Genomic DNA, 15,818 nt, shown 5'->3' with positions numbered 1-15,818 from the left:
GGGTGACCCGCTGGCACAATCCTCCAGAGCAGACCCCAGTACCGACATTGCCCCCCAAACCAGGGCAAGATAGGGACCCCTCCATTTTGGACAAAATGGAGAACAGGCCAAGCTCTTTGGCTCTTCTCTAGAAGAGATGTATCGGGGGCAGATCCCTTGAAGGCCTCCCTCGCTGACCCGACGGACCCCCGCCTAGCTGCAAGGCCTCTAGTGCTGCTGAGCCACCGGGGTCAGGGGTCACAGCCAGGATCAACACTTTGCAACCATTTTGCAGTGTGCCTTGCAGAAGGCCAAGGCCCATTGTTCTCATGGGAGAGAAGGGCCCTGGCACACCAAGGAGGCAACAGCACCCCCCACCAAAGCAAGGTACTTTGGCACTGGCTCCTGCTGTGGGACCCCTCCTGAGGCCCACGGCAGGCAGGATTTTGCAGGGCTGGGGCACAAGGCCCACCTCCACTCTGCGTGGAGAGGCTGAGGTGGTGCCTCTGCCCCTTGGCCTCCCCAGCCCCAAGCTCCAGTTGGGGAGCCTAAGGGACAGCCTCCTCCCCTTGACCGTGGCCAGGCTCGGGCAGCAGAAGTCCTACTGGAAGGTTCTACACAGGTGAAACTATGATGTATCCCCCTCTCCCCGCCCCTGGGACCCTCCTTTCCCCCTCACAGCCATTTGGTGGATGGCAAACAGCCAGGTGCCCCTACGGCCGGGGGGGGGGGGGGCTGACATGGTCAGGAAGTCCTGGGGGCGGCTGTTCTGCGCCTGGCTATGTCCATTTTCCATTGGCCACTAAAAGGCCACGATGGGGGCTGCAGGAGGCAGGAGAATCCTGTGGGCATTTTGGCCATTGTGCGAAGGTTGCAAACAGTTTCTCCCCTTGCAAAGGGGCTGCAACCTTCTCTCACTCACCTCTCCCAGGATGGCGGCCAAAGCGGAGGACCTTCCACTCTGAGCCACGATTGGTGCAGCAGTAGAAACATCCAGCAATCTCTCACCAGTTTCAGCAATATTCCCAAGAGCAAGGAGGTCACCGTCACACCCGTTTCCACAGCTCAGGGCGCCTCCGTTCACTCTGGTTTCAAAGGAAGGGGGATGCTGGGAGAGGCACCAGGAGGCCAGGGCAGGTGGCCTGGGGCTGGACCATCCAAGCAGCCCCCTCCCTGCCAGGCCAGAGCAGGACTCCAGACCTTGCCCTCCGCCAGAGGCAACCAAGAAAGGGACACTCTTTTTGCCTATAAAAAGGTTTCTTTTATTCAAAATCCTTACAAGAATAAACACGCGCGGGAGGAGAGAATCCAGACAGGGGCAGGGCTGGACCAGTAGTCTTCCTGGGCTAAAAACAGCATCCAGGAGCCTAGGCCACACTTGGGGCTGCCCAAGGGGCTCCAAAAGGCCTCTCCTTCCCAGCCTCTGCCCTCCATCGGCATTTGGCTCAACTGGGGAGGAAGGGGGCAGCGGTGGCAAGGGCAGCCTCCCAGGCCCAGGCAAAGCACCCGGTTCCCGATCCTGGGCTAACAGGAGACAGGCTCTGGCCCCACTTCCCTGGTGGAGGAGGGTCACCAGCCACTATGGGGCAGCTTCCTGCGAGCAAAGACTGGCCACAGGCAGGCTCTGCAGGGCAGACTGGCAGATGGTCCCGTAGGACTGGGAGTAACTGCCCAGGCAGGCCTTGGGGTCCCCCGCTGCACCCACATTTGCCGTCCCCTGGAACAACTTCTTACAGGGCTTCTGAAAGGGAGGCGGTGGCAGCGCTTCTCGGCTGTGGGGCTCTGAGCTCCTCAGGTTCTGCAGAAGGCCAAGAGAGAAAGGCTGACCAAGGAAGGGAACCCCCCCACCACCACATACACACACACCAAAGGCATACACAGAGCCAGCTCCAGCCCTTTGCATGCCAAGCACTGCTGTGATCCAGGAGGGGCTTCGACGGCCCTTGCAACTCTATGCTTCTGTGACATACCCCCAGATAAAGCCCCCCAGGAAACCCATGGGGGGAAGGGGGTTGATTTCACTCACCCCCCCTGCGGCAACGGCAACCTTGCTGGGCGAGGGCTCCTTCCTCATCAGGGGATGGTGAAGAGCCGCTTGGTGGGCATGGGCAGATAGTGACAATGGCCGGGAGGCCAGGCTCCTCTCGTTGGTCTCCCATGGCATCTGCAAAGCGGATTGTAGGCAGAGTCTGACCTTCCACCAGCAAAGAAAGGGAAGGAGCACAGCAATGGCCGGAGAGGGACTCTGCCCCAGGAGGCCACCTGGCTCTGGGAGGGGACTGAGGGCCGTAGCTTGGGCTGGCATGCTGCTCAAAACCAGGGTAACACCACGTGCACAACGTCCTCCACAGGTTGTGCCTCTCTCTGGGCTCAGCCAGAACCAGGCTGCAGCATCCTTCCCACCAATGCCACACTCTTCAGTGTCACAGGCCCAGCAGCCCCAAAGCCTCCGCACAGCAACCGGGGGCAGGAGCAGAGGCTCCGGGGCCCTTTCTGGCAGCCTCCCCACCTAGTTACTGGTTTCCAACCACGAATGTGAGGCACAAGAAGAAGAACTACTCACTAGGCTATGGGGAGGGAGCACACCGCCTGCTGCGGCCGCTGTCCCTGTGGCACTCGTCTGCGGGCAGGACCCCTGCCTCCTGGGTCGCCGGCTGAAGGAAGCGGCCGCCTCTTGCGGCTGCTGTGGCTGCGGATGGAGAGGGGCAGAGCGATTCCTGGCCAGGTGGCTGGGAGCCAGACTACCTGCAAAAGAAGGTCGCCATGAAGTGCCAAGTACAGGATGTGAGGCACAGAGCATGGGAAATAAGCAAGATGAACTCGAACTCCTAGTACAACAAAGCAAATATGATATAATAGGCATCACTGAAACCTGGTGGGATGAGTCTCATGACTGTAATGTGGAAATAGAGGGGTATAACCTTATTAAGAGAAATAGGCCAAACAGGAAAGGAGGAGGAATAGCACTATATGTCAGAGATATTTACACCAGTGAAGAGATCCAGGACATCAATCATGGAAGCCAGGTGCAGAGCATCTGGATAAGAATCAAAGGGCAGGGAAACAACAAGGATGTTACGGTGGGAGTCTACTACAGACCCCCAAGTCAGACTGAGGAATTGGATGATGCCTTTGTAGAACAGATGACCACACACTCAGAAAGGAGAGATGTAGTAGTGATGGGCGCCTTCAACTACCCTGATATTTGCTGGAAGTCAAACTCAGCCAAATCCTCAAGGTCTAGCAAATTCCTCACTTGCCTGGAAGACAATTTCATGGTCCAAAAGGTGGAAGAGGCAACAAGGGGGTCAGCTATTTTAGATCTGATCCTAACCAACAAGGATGACTTGGTTAATGGGGTGCAAGTGGTGGGATCCTTAGGTGGAAGTGACCATGTTCTCCTGGAGTTTGTAATACAGTGGAAAGGAGAAGCCAGGCAGAGTCAGACACGCATCCTAGACTTTAGGAGAGCGGATTTCAGTAAACTTAGAGAAGTATTGAGGGCGATTCCATGGTCAGAAATACTAAAAGATAAAGGAGTTCAGGATGGATGGGACTTTCTCAAAAGAGAGATACTGAAGGCACAGTTTCAAACAGTTCCAGTGAGAAAGAAAAACGGGAGAAGTCTCAAGAAACCAGGATGGATGACTAAGGAACTTTCAACGGAGCTGAGTTTGAAACGGAAGATGTATAAGAAATGGAAAAAGGGGGAAATCACAAAAAAGGGATTCTAAGAAATAGCAGGCATTTGTAGGGTAAAGTCAGAAAAGCTAAAGCGCAGAATGAGCTCAGACTTGCTAGAGAGGTTAAGAACAATAAAAAGGGCTTTTTTGGATATGTCCGCAGCAAGAGGAAGAAAAAGGAAAAGTAGGGCCACTGCGTGGAGAAGATGGCAAAATGGTAAGAGGAGACAGAGAAAAGGCAGAGTTACTCAAGACCTTCTTTGCCTCAGTCTTCTCATAAAAGGCAAAGGGGCTCAACCTGAGGATAATGGAGCAGAGGACAGAACAGGGGGATTTCAGCACAGAATAAGTAAAGAGATAGTAGAGGAACACCTTGTTAATCTAAATGAATTTAAGTCTCCAGGACCAGATGAACTACATCCAAGAGTATTAAAAGAGCTGGCAAATGTAATATCGCAGCCATTGGCAATAATAGTCTTTGAGGACTCCTGGAGAACGTGAGAAATCCCAGCAGATTGGAGGAGGGCAAACGTTGTCCCCATCTTCAAAAAGGGGAAGAAAGAGGATCCCTACAATTATCGTCCAGTCAGTCTGACATCAATCCCAGGAAAGATTCTAGAGCAGATCATTAAACAGAGTCTGTGAACATCTAGAAAGCAATGCCATAATCACAAAAGTCAACACGGGTTTCAGAGAAAGAAGTCATGCCAGACAAACCTAATCTCCTTCTTTGATAAAATTAGCCGTTTGGTAGATGAAGGGAATGCTGTGGATGTAGTAGATCTTGATCTCAGTAAGGCCTTTGACAAGGTTTCCCACGACATTCTTGCAAACAAGCTTGTCAAATGTGGGCTAGACAAAGGAACTGTTAAATGGATCTGTAATTGGTTGACCGGCCGAACCCAAAGGGTGCTCAACGATGGCTCTTTTTCCTCCTAGAGGGAAGTGACCAGTGGGGTCCCACAGGGCTCTGTCCTGGGCCCAGCGTTATTCAACATCTTTATCAATGACCTGGATGACAGAATTGGGAGCACACTTATCAAATTTGCAGATGACACCAAATTAGGAGGAGTAACTAACACTCCATCGGACAGGATCAAGATTCAAAATGACCTGAATAGACTAGAAAGCTGGGCCAAAGCTAACAAAATGAATTTCAACAGGGAGAAATGTAAGGTATTGCACTTAGGGCAGAAAAATGAAATGCACAGATATAGGATGGGAGACACATTGCTGAATGAAAGTACATGTGAAAGAGATCTAGGAGTCCAAGTAGACCATAAGTTGAACATGAGTCAGCAGTGTGATGCGGCAGCTAAAAAGGCCAATGCAATTCTAGGCTGCGTCAATAAAAGTATAGTGTCTAGATCAAGGGAAGACATAGTGCCACAATATTCTGCTCTGGTCAGGCCCCACCTGGAATAATCCTGTGTCCAGTTCTGGGCGCCACAATTCAAAAAGGACATTGAGAAACTGGAGCCATGTGTCCAAAGGAGGGCGACAAAAATGGTGAAGGGTCTGGAAACCATGCCCTATGAGGAACGACTGAGGGAGCTGGGGATGTTTAGCCTGGAGAAAAGAAGGTTAAGAGGTGATATGATAGCGCTTTTTAAATATTTGAAGGGATGTCATATTGAGGAGGGAGCAAGCTTGTTTTCTGCTGCTCCAGAGAACAGGACCCGGAACAATGGATGCAAGCTCCAGGAAAAGAGATTCCACTTAAACATTAGGAAGAACCTCCCGATAGTAAGGACTGTTCGACAGAGGAACAATCTCCCTCGGAGTGCAGTGGAGTCTCCTTCCTTGGAGGTCTTTAAACAGAGGCTAGATGGGCATCTGTTGGGGATGCTTTGATTTGGATTTCCTGCATGGCAGAAGAAGGGGGTTGGACTGGATCAGGGCCCTTGCGGTCACTTCCAACTCTACGATTCTATGATTCTATGATTCTAGGATCCCTTCAGTTCAGGAATCCAAGCATTGGTATTAAAATGGACTGAAAACCTTACTCAGCGGCCAAAGACGTTCACAGCAGATAAGTGATGTCAAGACAAAGGCATTAGTGGCTACTCAGCAAAATTAAACCACACAGCAATTTAAACTGTGCATCCCATTTGCCCATAGAAGTAAAAACGCTCGTATTTTCTCCTTCCCCAAGTCGCCTTCCCCAGCCCCATAAGAGCCGTTCTCATGGGACCGGCCTTGAAACTCCCAGCACAACCTCTGTTCCCCAAAGATATGCTCATTAGCCACCCCAATGAATGCAGACAGACAGCACCACCATTATTAACCCATGACAGCACATCCCATCTTCCGGTATTAAAATCCTACAAGCACAGAAAGCCTCTCTCTGCAAATGATGGCAGGAAATCAGAGACTCTGACGGAGGGAGGAAAGACAGCAAACCCAAAGGAGGGGGCCATCGGCTGCAGGCAGGGGCTTGGGCTGGATGACCATTGCGGCCCCTTCCCACAACCATAAGTCTATGATTCTAAGAGCCATGCCATAGAGGCCTCTCCACCAGGGATCTCCTGAAGTCTAGAATGTGTGTCTGACTCTGCCTGGCTTCTCCTTTCCATTGTATAACAAACTCCAGGAGAACATGGTCACTTCCACCAAAGGATCCCACCACTTGTACCCCATTAACCAAGTCATCCTTGTTGGTTAGGATCATTTCTAAAATGGCTGACCCCCTTATTGCCTCTTCCACCTTTTGGACCATGAAATTGTCTGCCAGGCAAGTGATTAATTTGCTAGACCTTGAGGATTTGGACGAGTTAAAAGTCAGGGTAGTTGAAGTTGCCCATCACTACTACATCTCTCCTTCCTGAGTGTGTGGCCATCTGTTCTAGAAAGACATCATCCAATTCCAGAGTGCACCAAACCCCCCGCTGCCTGTCGCCACTCTTCCAGTCACCCCAAAAACCCCCAGGAGGGGAGGGCGAGGCTGCTTACCCTTGGGCCTTGGGCCAGGGCTGCTGGCCTCGCTGGTTCTCCGTGGGGCGGCTGCACAAGGGATGGTAGCTCCCAAGGGCCCAGGGGAGGTCGGTGGTGGGAAGGGCCCCTGCGCTGGCTCTGGCTCACAGTGGGCCCTGACTGGGGCCCTGGCCTCTGGTGGGGGGGCCGCTGGGAGATTCTCTTCCTGTCGCTGCCGCTGCCGCCTTTGGGCCTTCTTTTCTAAGATCATCTGTGGGAAGAAAGGAAGAACAGGTTGGACTGTAGCAAAAGGAGCCCAGGAAGAGACATTTCCAAAATGGACGCTTGCAGGAGATGATGGGGCAGATGGTCTGCAGCAGACAAACTTGCCAGGGGTTTTAAGGGTGCGCTTGCCGAACGCTTCCTTGACCCCCCCCTCTCTCTCTCCAGAGCATCTCAGTCAGAGCACCAGTCTCCCCCCCAGCCCTTTGGGGATCACGGCAGACCCCTCCCTCTTGTGCAGCTGTCTGCAGCACAAGTACCACAGTATTCTGCCACTGGGATGCCTCTCGCCTCCATGCCCTACATGCCTCACACTGACCCTTCTCCATGGCATTGCCGCCACAGGCTCCATGGGGGCAATGGGCTTGCAGACTGTAAACTGCTTCAGGAGCATGAGGGTTCACTATCAAGAAGAATAGCAACGTAAAGTGCTGCATTTTGCGCTCAGTGGCAGAAAGGCAAGAGGTGGCCTTCTTCTGGCAAGTCAGGGGAGGAGGGGGCCCCCAGAACTGCGCTGGCAGATGCCTCGAGGGGCTGACCTGCCTCAGAGGCCCCTGGGTGGGCAACGCTCTCGGCCCCCCACCAAAGTCCTCTGGGAAAGGCTGACCCTCCCAGGGAAGGGATGGGGGAAGCATGGCGGGGGACAGGCGGAGGCTTCCTATGGGCCGCATCGAGCGCAAGGCAGATGCCCTACGTTCCTGGGGGCAGCTGGCCGAGGACCACTCCCTCCTGAGCTACTGGTCTAGGCCCACATGGACTGGAGGCCCACATGGACTTCTTCTTGGAGACCCCAGTCCCCACCACCACATTCTTGATAACAAACCACCCAGTGTTTAAAACCAGGCTCCCTGGACTTCCAGGTCACTAGAGAGCTGCACAGCCGCCTCTAGGGAACTCTCCTTCCAAACGCTGCCTTTTGAAGCCAACTCCGGGACTCTGGAGCCAGCAAGAAATTCTCTCCTGGGAAGGAAAGACCATGAGTCCCAGCCGCCTTCTGGGGAAAATGCCCACTTGCCATGGAGAGCGCAAAGAGCTGGACTGCCATCAGCAAGGCTTCACCTCCAGTGAGCAGCTGGCTGCCGTTTTCTTTGTTACGTTGATTAAGTGACTCTTAACGTTGTCATTTAAGAAACGTCTTTAGGCCTGGCCATTGTTTTATGTTCTCATAACTGAACTTCTGCCCTTTCTTTGATGTTGCTGATGAAGGGCTTATTTTTAGAGCCAAAGTTAGTAAAATAAATGTGATTTTGTGTGTGCGCATGTACATGTATTACCTTCCAGAGAAGGCTCCCAGCGCACATGGGCTGCCCTTTGCGCTGCTGGGTTATTAAAGGGGGAAAAGGGCTGAGGCCGAAGTCCTGGCGATGGCTCTCTGCCCTCGGAAGAGAAGAGCAGAGCGCTTCCCCAAAGACGCCGCCAGAGCGACACCCGCTGGACGTGCGCCGGATGCGCCGCTTTGAAGATGCCGCGACGTCTGCAGGGAAAACGCGCCTGGAGCTGCAAGAACATTCTGTTTCCCGGGGTTTTGTGCTTTGGAATGTTTTTATTCCTTTTTTCCTTTTTGGAGTTATGATCATTATTGGGATATAATTTGATTTGTGCCAATTAACTTTGGGTTCAACTTTGGAGAGACTCAGCGGGGCTCATTTTGGGATTCCTTTATTTTGTCAAGTTTTCTCTCCCCCCCCTTTCCCCCCCCCCCCTTGTTTTCATTTATTGTAAAACTTACTTTAATTTGGATTTTATTGCATTTGATGATAATTTTGGAAATCAATTCTCTCTTGTGAATTTTTTGAGTTTAGAGTTATAGATAAAGGTTTTTCTTTCTTTTTTGCTGCTTGGGTTTGATTTTGACTTTGTTGTTTTTGGAGGGGTTCTCCTTATTCCCCCCCCCCCATTTTTCCATTTTTAAAAGTACATAGACTAACATTTAAGTTCTAAAATTTGGGGGTTCTGTATATATGTACACCTGCAATCAGAATACATTTCTGTAGAATATCACCTTTTGGCAAGATTTAATTGATATCACAATGAAATCTAGAACAAATACCTCTGAGCAAGAATGAGAGAGAGAGAAAAAGTGGGAGAGAGAAAGAGAGAGAGAGAGAAGAATTAAGAGAGGGAAAAAGGTAAAGACGACAGGAGAGCAACTGAGGCACCACAAAAGCCATCCAACATTAATCGGATTGCAAACACATGATGGCTAACGGAGAGGACAAAGGAAGACACAGAAAGGGCCCTGATCCAGCCCAACCCCCTCCTTCTGCCATGCAGGAACTCTCCATCAAAGCATCCCCACTTTGACAGATGGCCATCCAGCCTTTCCTTACAGACCTCCAAAGAAGGAGACTAACAAAATCTCAGAGGAAGGAAGGAGTGTGTTTCCCTGTCGAATTACAGAATAAAATCAGCATGCGCTTTGTGGACTACAGTAAAGCATTTGATCATGGGAAGCCATGGATGGCTCTTAAGCGCATGGGCTGCCAATACATCTGACAGTCCGCATGAGAAATCTGTGCTCTGGACAAGAGGCTACTCTTGAAAGAGAATTCGGAGAAACAGAATAGTTGCCGGTTGGCAAAGGGATCGGGGCGGATCGCCCCCCTTCTATGCAGAAACACCATAAGAACGACAGATTTAAAGGCAAAAAGCGGAGGAGTGAAAAGAGGATAAATGGGCGGACGACTAGCAGAAACATCACACGCTTGGAACAATGATTAGGAAATGTCAAAGATGAAAGTGCAAAGGCAGGATTGCTGCTGACCATAAAGGAAATAAAAACAATGACATAAATTCAAACCAGACAATGAAGAAACCAAAAGAGTTAAAGAGTTGATCAAAATGCTGAATGAAGTCAACCCATAAGAAGACACAGAACGGAAAGGGTAGCGATGAAAGAACTAGGTAAGACTCTAAAGAGGAAAGTCATACTGACCATTAAAGTTAGGATCGTCCAAGCCATAGTATTCCCCATCGCCATGGATGGATGTGAGAGCTGGACAGTGGAAAAGGGGGCTAAGATGGAAACCAACTCCTTTGAGATGATGTGGGGCTGGAGAAGAGTGTCGAGGGTCCAGTGGACAACCAAAAGGACAAACCAACGGGCCCTTGAACGCATCAAGCCTGGAATCTCCCTGGAAGCCAAAATGACTAAACCGAGGCTGTCGGACTTTGGCCACATCCTGAAAACAAGGCAGGACTTATTCTTAGAAAAGCCAATAATGCTGGGAAAGGCCGAAGTGGAAAGAGCGGAAGGCCACACGCCAAAGGGCTGGACTCGAGCCGGAGGGAGGCCATGCGCCTGAACCAGAGCAGTGGAGGGCAGAGGGCTGGGAGAGGTCTCCTCCGCAGGGTCCTTGTGGGTCAGGGCCGACATGTGGATAGTTAACAACAGTACGGTTAGGAATATGACAGGCATCCCAGTTTGCATGACTTGGGTTGTGGACGCTATGGATGTGTTTATCTTAATACAAGATATTTCAGAAAACAAAATTCCGTGGAGGTCTTTAAGCAGAGGCTGGATGGCCACCGGTCAATGGGGCTGCTTTGACTGAGAGTTCCTGCATGGCAGAATGCGGCTGGACAGGATCAGGGCCCTTCTTGGGGTTTCTTCCAACTCTAGGATTCTAAAATAAAGCCAGGTTTACTGCTTGGTTTCCAGATGCACTGGCGGTTTGGCACCCAATTTCAAGGGTCTGGGGAGGGGTGAAGGCTGGCTGGGGAATGATGCAGCTTTTTGTGGGGAAGGGGCAGACTATCCCGGGTCACGCACCCCTGAGGGAGCCTTCTCTGGCTTCTGCTAGTCAGAGGAGGAAGAGAAAATGTCCTCTTGGCCTAGGCTCCCTTCGCCACCCGCAGTCCTGGCGCAGACTGTGGAGGAGAAAGGGGGCCATTGCTTCAAGGAATCCGTGGGGCCCAGCCAAATGACTGACCAGCCCCAAGCAAGAAGGGAGTGAAGGAAGGAAGGTGGGAGGGAGGAGCTACCTCATAGAGCTTGTTGCGATACTCGGCCACGGAGAGCTGGACGTTGTCGTCCAAGGGCAGGATCACATTGCTGCGGAGAGCAGGTTCTTTGGCTGGACAGTGGAACCTGCCAAGAGAAGATCTCGCCACGAGAGTTTGCTTGGCAGCAGACAGAGCGGGCGGCACAAGGGATCCAGAGGGGAGGAATGAGAGGCCCTGGGCAAGACTGCCCAGCTGCCAGGGGCCGAGCGCATTCCTCTCCCAGCACTCGCCGAAGGAGCTCCCGGCCAGAGGCAGCTCCCCTCTTCTAGCCAGGGAGACTGCTGGGTGTTTTGCCTCCCAGGCCTTCTTTACCTTTGCACATAGGGATGCTGCAGCGCCTCTTCTGCCGTCAGCCGCTTCTCTGGGTTGAAGACCAATAGCCTTTTCAGAAGGTCCAGGGCCTCAGGAGGCGTGGAGGCTGGCAAGAGCTCCTCAAAACTCACTCGCTGCCTGTGGATGGGCAGAAGGGGCACGGCTGTCCGGTCCACATGCCATAGCCAGCCCCATCCAGCCCCCCAAAGCATGCTCCCCAGGACTGAGAAGGGCTGGCAGCTGAAGCCCCCAGGAGAGGAAGAGGAAACACTCACTGGCCACCCATTCGACTGATAATGGAAGCGCTGTAGTCTGAATGGAAGGTGCCCACATCTGCAAGAGAAAGCCAGGTGCATGAGGAGGCCTTCGCAGGGCAGTCCCAGTGCCAGGCAGCAGATGGGCAGACTGTCCACAGGAGGTGGCTGCGGCCAAAGCAGCGTCTTCCTGCGTGGCAGAATGTGGCTGGACCTCTTCCGACTCTTTGCCCCGCTCTCTGGGGGTGACCTACCCACCACAAAGGAGCCACAGAGCGGCCCATCAATCTTTTCCCCCGGTATGGACCCAAGATGGGCAGGTGAGCCCCTGACCTCCTTCCTTTCCCTTTTGTCCTTCAGAAGCTGGGAATGCCCAGATCAAGGACGGCTCCGAAGCAGTGAGGCTGGCCAGGTGAATGCAGACTAACTTGCTCTCCTTGCAAAACAAGAACCTGGCTGGCCTCCTGCTTCCTGGGGAAGAATGGCAACATTTGCCACGGCCCTCAGGACCCTACTCTCGGGAAGGACACAAGGACCACCATGCGCACGCAAACAAGGGATCTGTGACACCTGAACTTCTGTGTCAACGTTTACAAAGCGAGGCTGGGAAATGGTTGCATGCCGCCGTCCACCAGAACTTTTCAAGCAGTTGACAAAACATTGGAACAGAGAACAAGGACAATGAGATCAAAGCTATCTGCAGTTCTAACCACAAGCGCTCCACTGCCTTATGTCCAGTGACCGGCCATCCGGTGCCCCAGAGCCCACCGCCTGCCCCCTGCCATGGAAGCCCCCTGGTCTTGCGGGGGAAGCAGGCCATCAGCTGGGAGGGCAGGATGCCTTTGGGAGGGGCCCTCTGTGGGAGCCTTTGGGGCAGGGGGCCCTGCTCCGCCTTCTGCCCCTCGATGCGTGAGCTCTCCAGGACATCGGTGCTGAAATGGAATGAAATAGCAGCTGCCCAGCATTTAGCCACATCCTTTCAGTGCATCTGGGGGGGGGGGGGGCAACCGTGGAACTGAAGGAAAGAGGGAGCAGCTCAGCTTGTCTCCGCAGAAGCCTCCCCCCTGAGCCCCCAGCCGCCTGCCCCAGAGAGACCTCTGCAGGAGGCCAAGGGGGCCACGGGGAGGACAGGCCAGCCAAGCTGCCTCCTGGGCCTGGGTCCAGCTGGGGAGTCCCCATTGCTGGTGTGGGTCCGGCAAGGGAGGAGCCCAGCCCCTCCGCCCCACACTGCTGTTGGAAGGGTCTCCTGAGCCACGCAGGGACTCTGGCCTCGGGGCGCCTCCTGCTCGATCTACAGACCCCCGAAGGGGGGGAGCTCCGTCCTCAGAGGACCCGCAAGGCCTTCCTCCTCCTCCTCGCTGCTTCCTCACAGACAGACAGGCCCTGGCCCTGCCTCCCCAAAGCGAAAAGGCCTCCTCACCTTCTGGGGAGGAAGGGGCAACAACCCGCAGGATCTGCTCGATTTGGTTGAGGGTGGAGGAGCCTGGAAACAGTGGCTTCCCCAGAAGCATCTCCCCCAGGATGCAGCCCAGGCTCCACATGTCCACGCCTTCGGTGTACCTGCCGCGGAAGGAAGGAGGGAGAAGGAAGGCCTGAGCGCGGAAGAGAGGGAGGAGGAGCCACAGAAACAGGCCTCCTTCCCTGCCTTGCTTCCAGATCCCAGTGCGGATCCTTCCTCAGGTTCCCCGGGACTCAGGGCTCCGTGGGGCAACAATGGGGCATGGCCCATTGCGGGCTGAGAGAGGCTTTGGAGCAGGACCCCATCTGTGCCAGTGTCCCAGAAGAGAAAGGGGCCCCTGGGAGCCCCCCTTGGCCCTGCCCTCCCTCCTTCCTTCCTTCCTTGGGGGAAGGCTGAGTGTGGGCAAAGGAAGAGTGGCCATGAGCCCCGGCCTTTCCCTGGGCCTCGGGGTCCCTGGCAGAGGGCCCCTCCTCTGGGCTCCTGCCCCCCAGCGGCTGCTCCTCTTGGCCTTGCTGACCTGCGGGAGGCCAGCAGGATCTCCGGGGCGCGGTACCAGCGCGTGGCCACGTACTCGGTCAGCGGGGGCCCGCCTTCGTCCGCCTGGATCTGGCCCAGGGAGCGGGCCAGGCCGAAGTCACACAGCTTGACGAAGCAGTCGGCGTCCAGCAGCACGTTGGAGGGCTGCGAGGGCAGAGGCCTCCTCAGGGGCAGCCAGGAAGAAGGCCCGCCCCTGGGCCAGAGGGAGCCTGGGCCACCGCCTCCTCCTCCTGGGGCTTCCCGGCCTACCTTCTGGTCCCTGTGGATGACGCCCCCGGAGTGGAGGAACTTGGTGGCCCTGAGCAGCTGGCAGAGGATGTAGCGCCGGTGGATGTCCTTCAGGAGGCCGCCCTTCCGGAGCACCGCCTGGAGGTCCGTCTCTGCCGAGGGAGGAGGAGGAGGCTCAGCCGCCCCGGTCCCGGTCCCGGTCCCCCCTCCCTCCCTCCCTGCCTGCCTCCCTCCCTGGACCCCGACTGACCCATGGACTCGAAGACCAGGTAGAGGTCCCTGTCGTTCTGCGCCCGGACCACGTCCAGCAGGCGGACGATGTTGGGGTGCGAGCCGAACTCCTGCGGGGGACGGACGAGCAGAGCCTGCCGTGGGCCGAAGGACGGAAGGAGGCAGGCCCCGGAGGAGCCCCGATGGCCGCCCCCCGTCCCTCTCTGTCCCCGGGGCCTCCTCTCGCCTCACCTGCAGGAAGGCCACCTCGCGGAAGGTCCGCTGGAAGGAAGGAAGGAAGGAAGGAGGGCGTCAGGGGAGCCGCCAAGCACAGCCCCGCCCGCCCGCCTCTCTCCCGGGGCCCAAGGGGCTTGGCCCACCTGGGCGTCGGTGCGGTTCCGGAAGGCGTCGAAGATCTTCTTGACGGCCACGGAGGCCCCGCTCGCCCGCTCCGCCGCCTTCCAGACGACGCCGTAGGCCTAGCAGCCGGGAGACAGCGCCGTCAGCGGAGGGGCAGCGGGGCCCCGGCCCTCCCTCCGGTCCCTCCAGCCCTCCGCCTCCGGCTCCCCGGCCGCACCCCTTTCCCCAGGCGCCGCTGGATCTGGTAGCGCCGCGCCACCGCCTGCTCCACCTCCGCCTCCGCCTCCGCCTCGCAGCCAAAGCCGCCTCTTCCGCCGCTCATGGCGCCCGAAAAAAGAGAACGGCGGCGACAGCGGCGGCGGGGAAGAAGAGCAGGAAGGACGCCGCTGCCATGGAAACGCCAAAGGGAAGGGAACCGGAAGCCCCGCCCCCGGAAGGCTCTGGAAGTGGGAGGAGCCAGAGGGAGACGCCCCCTCGAGAAAGAACCACTCGGAGCCGGGCGTCGGCTGAAACGCTGCGCCTTTATTCTCTTCTCTCTATTGCCTCGCCGGCCGCCGGAAGCAAGGAAGGAAGCCCCGCCCCCACCGGAAGGAAGGGGAATCCGGAAGCTCAGCAGGGCCTGCCCCGGTCGGGGCTTGGAGGGGAGGCCGGCAGGGAGTGCCAGGCCCCGCAGGAGAGAACTGGGGAGCCCCCTCAGGCACCCTGGCTCTGCTGGGGGCCCCTTCCCCCGGCCAGCCTTTTGCCAGGGGACCCAACCGAAGGAGGGCGGCGAAGGCACAAAGGGCGGAGGGAGGGACCCCCAGGGAGCCCCCCGAAACACAGGGGGCGCCCTGGCTGTGCTCCATAGAGGGCCCTCCAGGGACACAGGGAGGCCGAAGGCACAAAGGGCGGAGGGAGGGACCCCCAGGGAGCCCCCCGAAACACAGGGGGCGCCCTGGCTGTGCTCCATAGAGGGCCCTCCAGGGACACAGGGAGGCCGAAGGCACAAAGGGCGGAGGGAGGGACCCCCAGGGAGCCCCCCGAAACACAGGGGGCGCCCTGGCTGTGCTCCATAGAGGGCCCTCCAGGGACACAGGGAGGCCGAAGGCACAAAGGGTGAGGGGAGGGAAAGAAAGGCTTCCTGGCAGCAGGTGGGCAGCCAGCGAGGAGGCAGGGACAGAAGGGCACCAAATAGCCAGGGTCAGAGGGGAATGGCCAGCTGCAAGCCACCCCAAGGGCCTCTGCCATGGGGCATCATCATCCACTGCCACAGCCAACATCACTGCCACCACTGAGCACAGAGTCCCCTGATGAAGGCCACTGCCATCCCCTCAAGGCACCAACGAACCCAGTGAAGGATGCCCAGCTGCATATGGTGCGCCAGTGGGTCAAGGAGGCCGCTGGAGCCGTGGGCAAGAGGCAGTGTATTACATGGTCCTGAGGAGGAGGAAGAGGAGATGGGACTGGGGCACCACCAGGAGACCCCTGCGCAGCCACCTCCCTGGCCAGACCTTCCAGGGTGGAGTGTAGTGGGGCTTGGCAGCAGTCTGCTTCCCCACAAGCAGAAAGGACTCTGGCTCAACACGGGGCCTCTTGGTCACAGTCCAGAGCCAGCCA

General features: G+C 56.0%; 1 protein-coding gene across 2 annotated transcripts; it reads right to left on the bottom strand.

The window, feature by feature from the left end:
- Positions 1 to 1,228: 1,228 nt before the first annotated feature.
- MAPK15 (mitogen-activated protein kinase 15) lies at positions 1,229 to 15,809 on the bottom strand. Of its 2 annotated transcripts, none has more exons than XM_089518266.1 (14): positions 14,440 to 15,809; positions 14,243 to 14,341; positions 14,115 to 14,144; positions 13,903 to 13,993; positions 13,674 to 13,804; positions 13,405 to 13,568; positions 12,849 to 12,988; positions 11,450 to 11,507; positions 11,175 to 11,312; positions 10,842 to 10,947; positions 6,615 to 6,846; positions 2,543 to 2,724; positions 2,006 to 2,143; positions 1,229 to 1,777 (listed from the first exon to the last, which is right to left on the bottom strand). In XM_089518266.1, the coding sequence occupies exons 1-14, from the start codon at positions 15,169 to 15,171 to the stop codon at positions 1,559 to 1,561; spliced, it is 2,460 nt and encodes an 819-aa protein (XP_089374392.1). In that variant the 5' UTR covers positions 15,172 to 15,809; the 3' UTR covers positions 1,229 to 1,558. The 2 variants fall into 2 exon arrangements, with proteins under 2 accessions (XP_089374392.1, XP_089374393.1); XM_089518267.1 differs by having other exon boundaries at positions 13,459 to 13,568; positions 14,440 to 15,790.
- Between the last annotated feature and the right edge of the window lie 9 nt (positions 15,810 to 15,818).

Source organism: Sceloporus occidentalis, unplaced genomic scaffold, assembly GCF_023333645.1.
Source record: "Sceloporus occidentalis isolate IW3139 unplaced genomic scaffold, rSceOcc1.0.p SCAF_3, whole genome shotgun sequence".
NCBI lineage: Eukaryota > Metazoa > Chordata > Lepidosauria > Squamata > Phrynosomatidae > Sceloporus > Sceloporus occidentalis.
The sequence above is the reverse complement of the archived record's forward strand: the minus strand, read 5'-3'. Positions and strand labels throughout refer to the sequence as shown.

What these genes read in the sequence shown, in the direction of transcription:
- MAPK15 (XM_089518266.1), bottom strand. Translation starts at nt 15,171, where the DNA reads ATGGAGCACAGCCAGGGCGCCCCCTGTGTTTCGGGGGGCTCCCTGGGG. An exon ending in AGCGGCGCCTGGGGAAAGGG is followed by an intron (nt 14,342 to 14,439) that starts GTGCGGCCGGGG and finishes CCCGGCTGCTAG; the next exon opens with GCCTACGGCGTCGTCTGGAA. An exon ending in TTGCCGTTGCCGCAGGGGGG is followed by an intron (nt 1,778 to 2,005) that starts GTGAGTGAAATC and finishes GGCCTTCTGCAG; the next exon opens with AACCTGAGGAGCTCAGAGCC.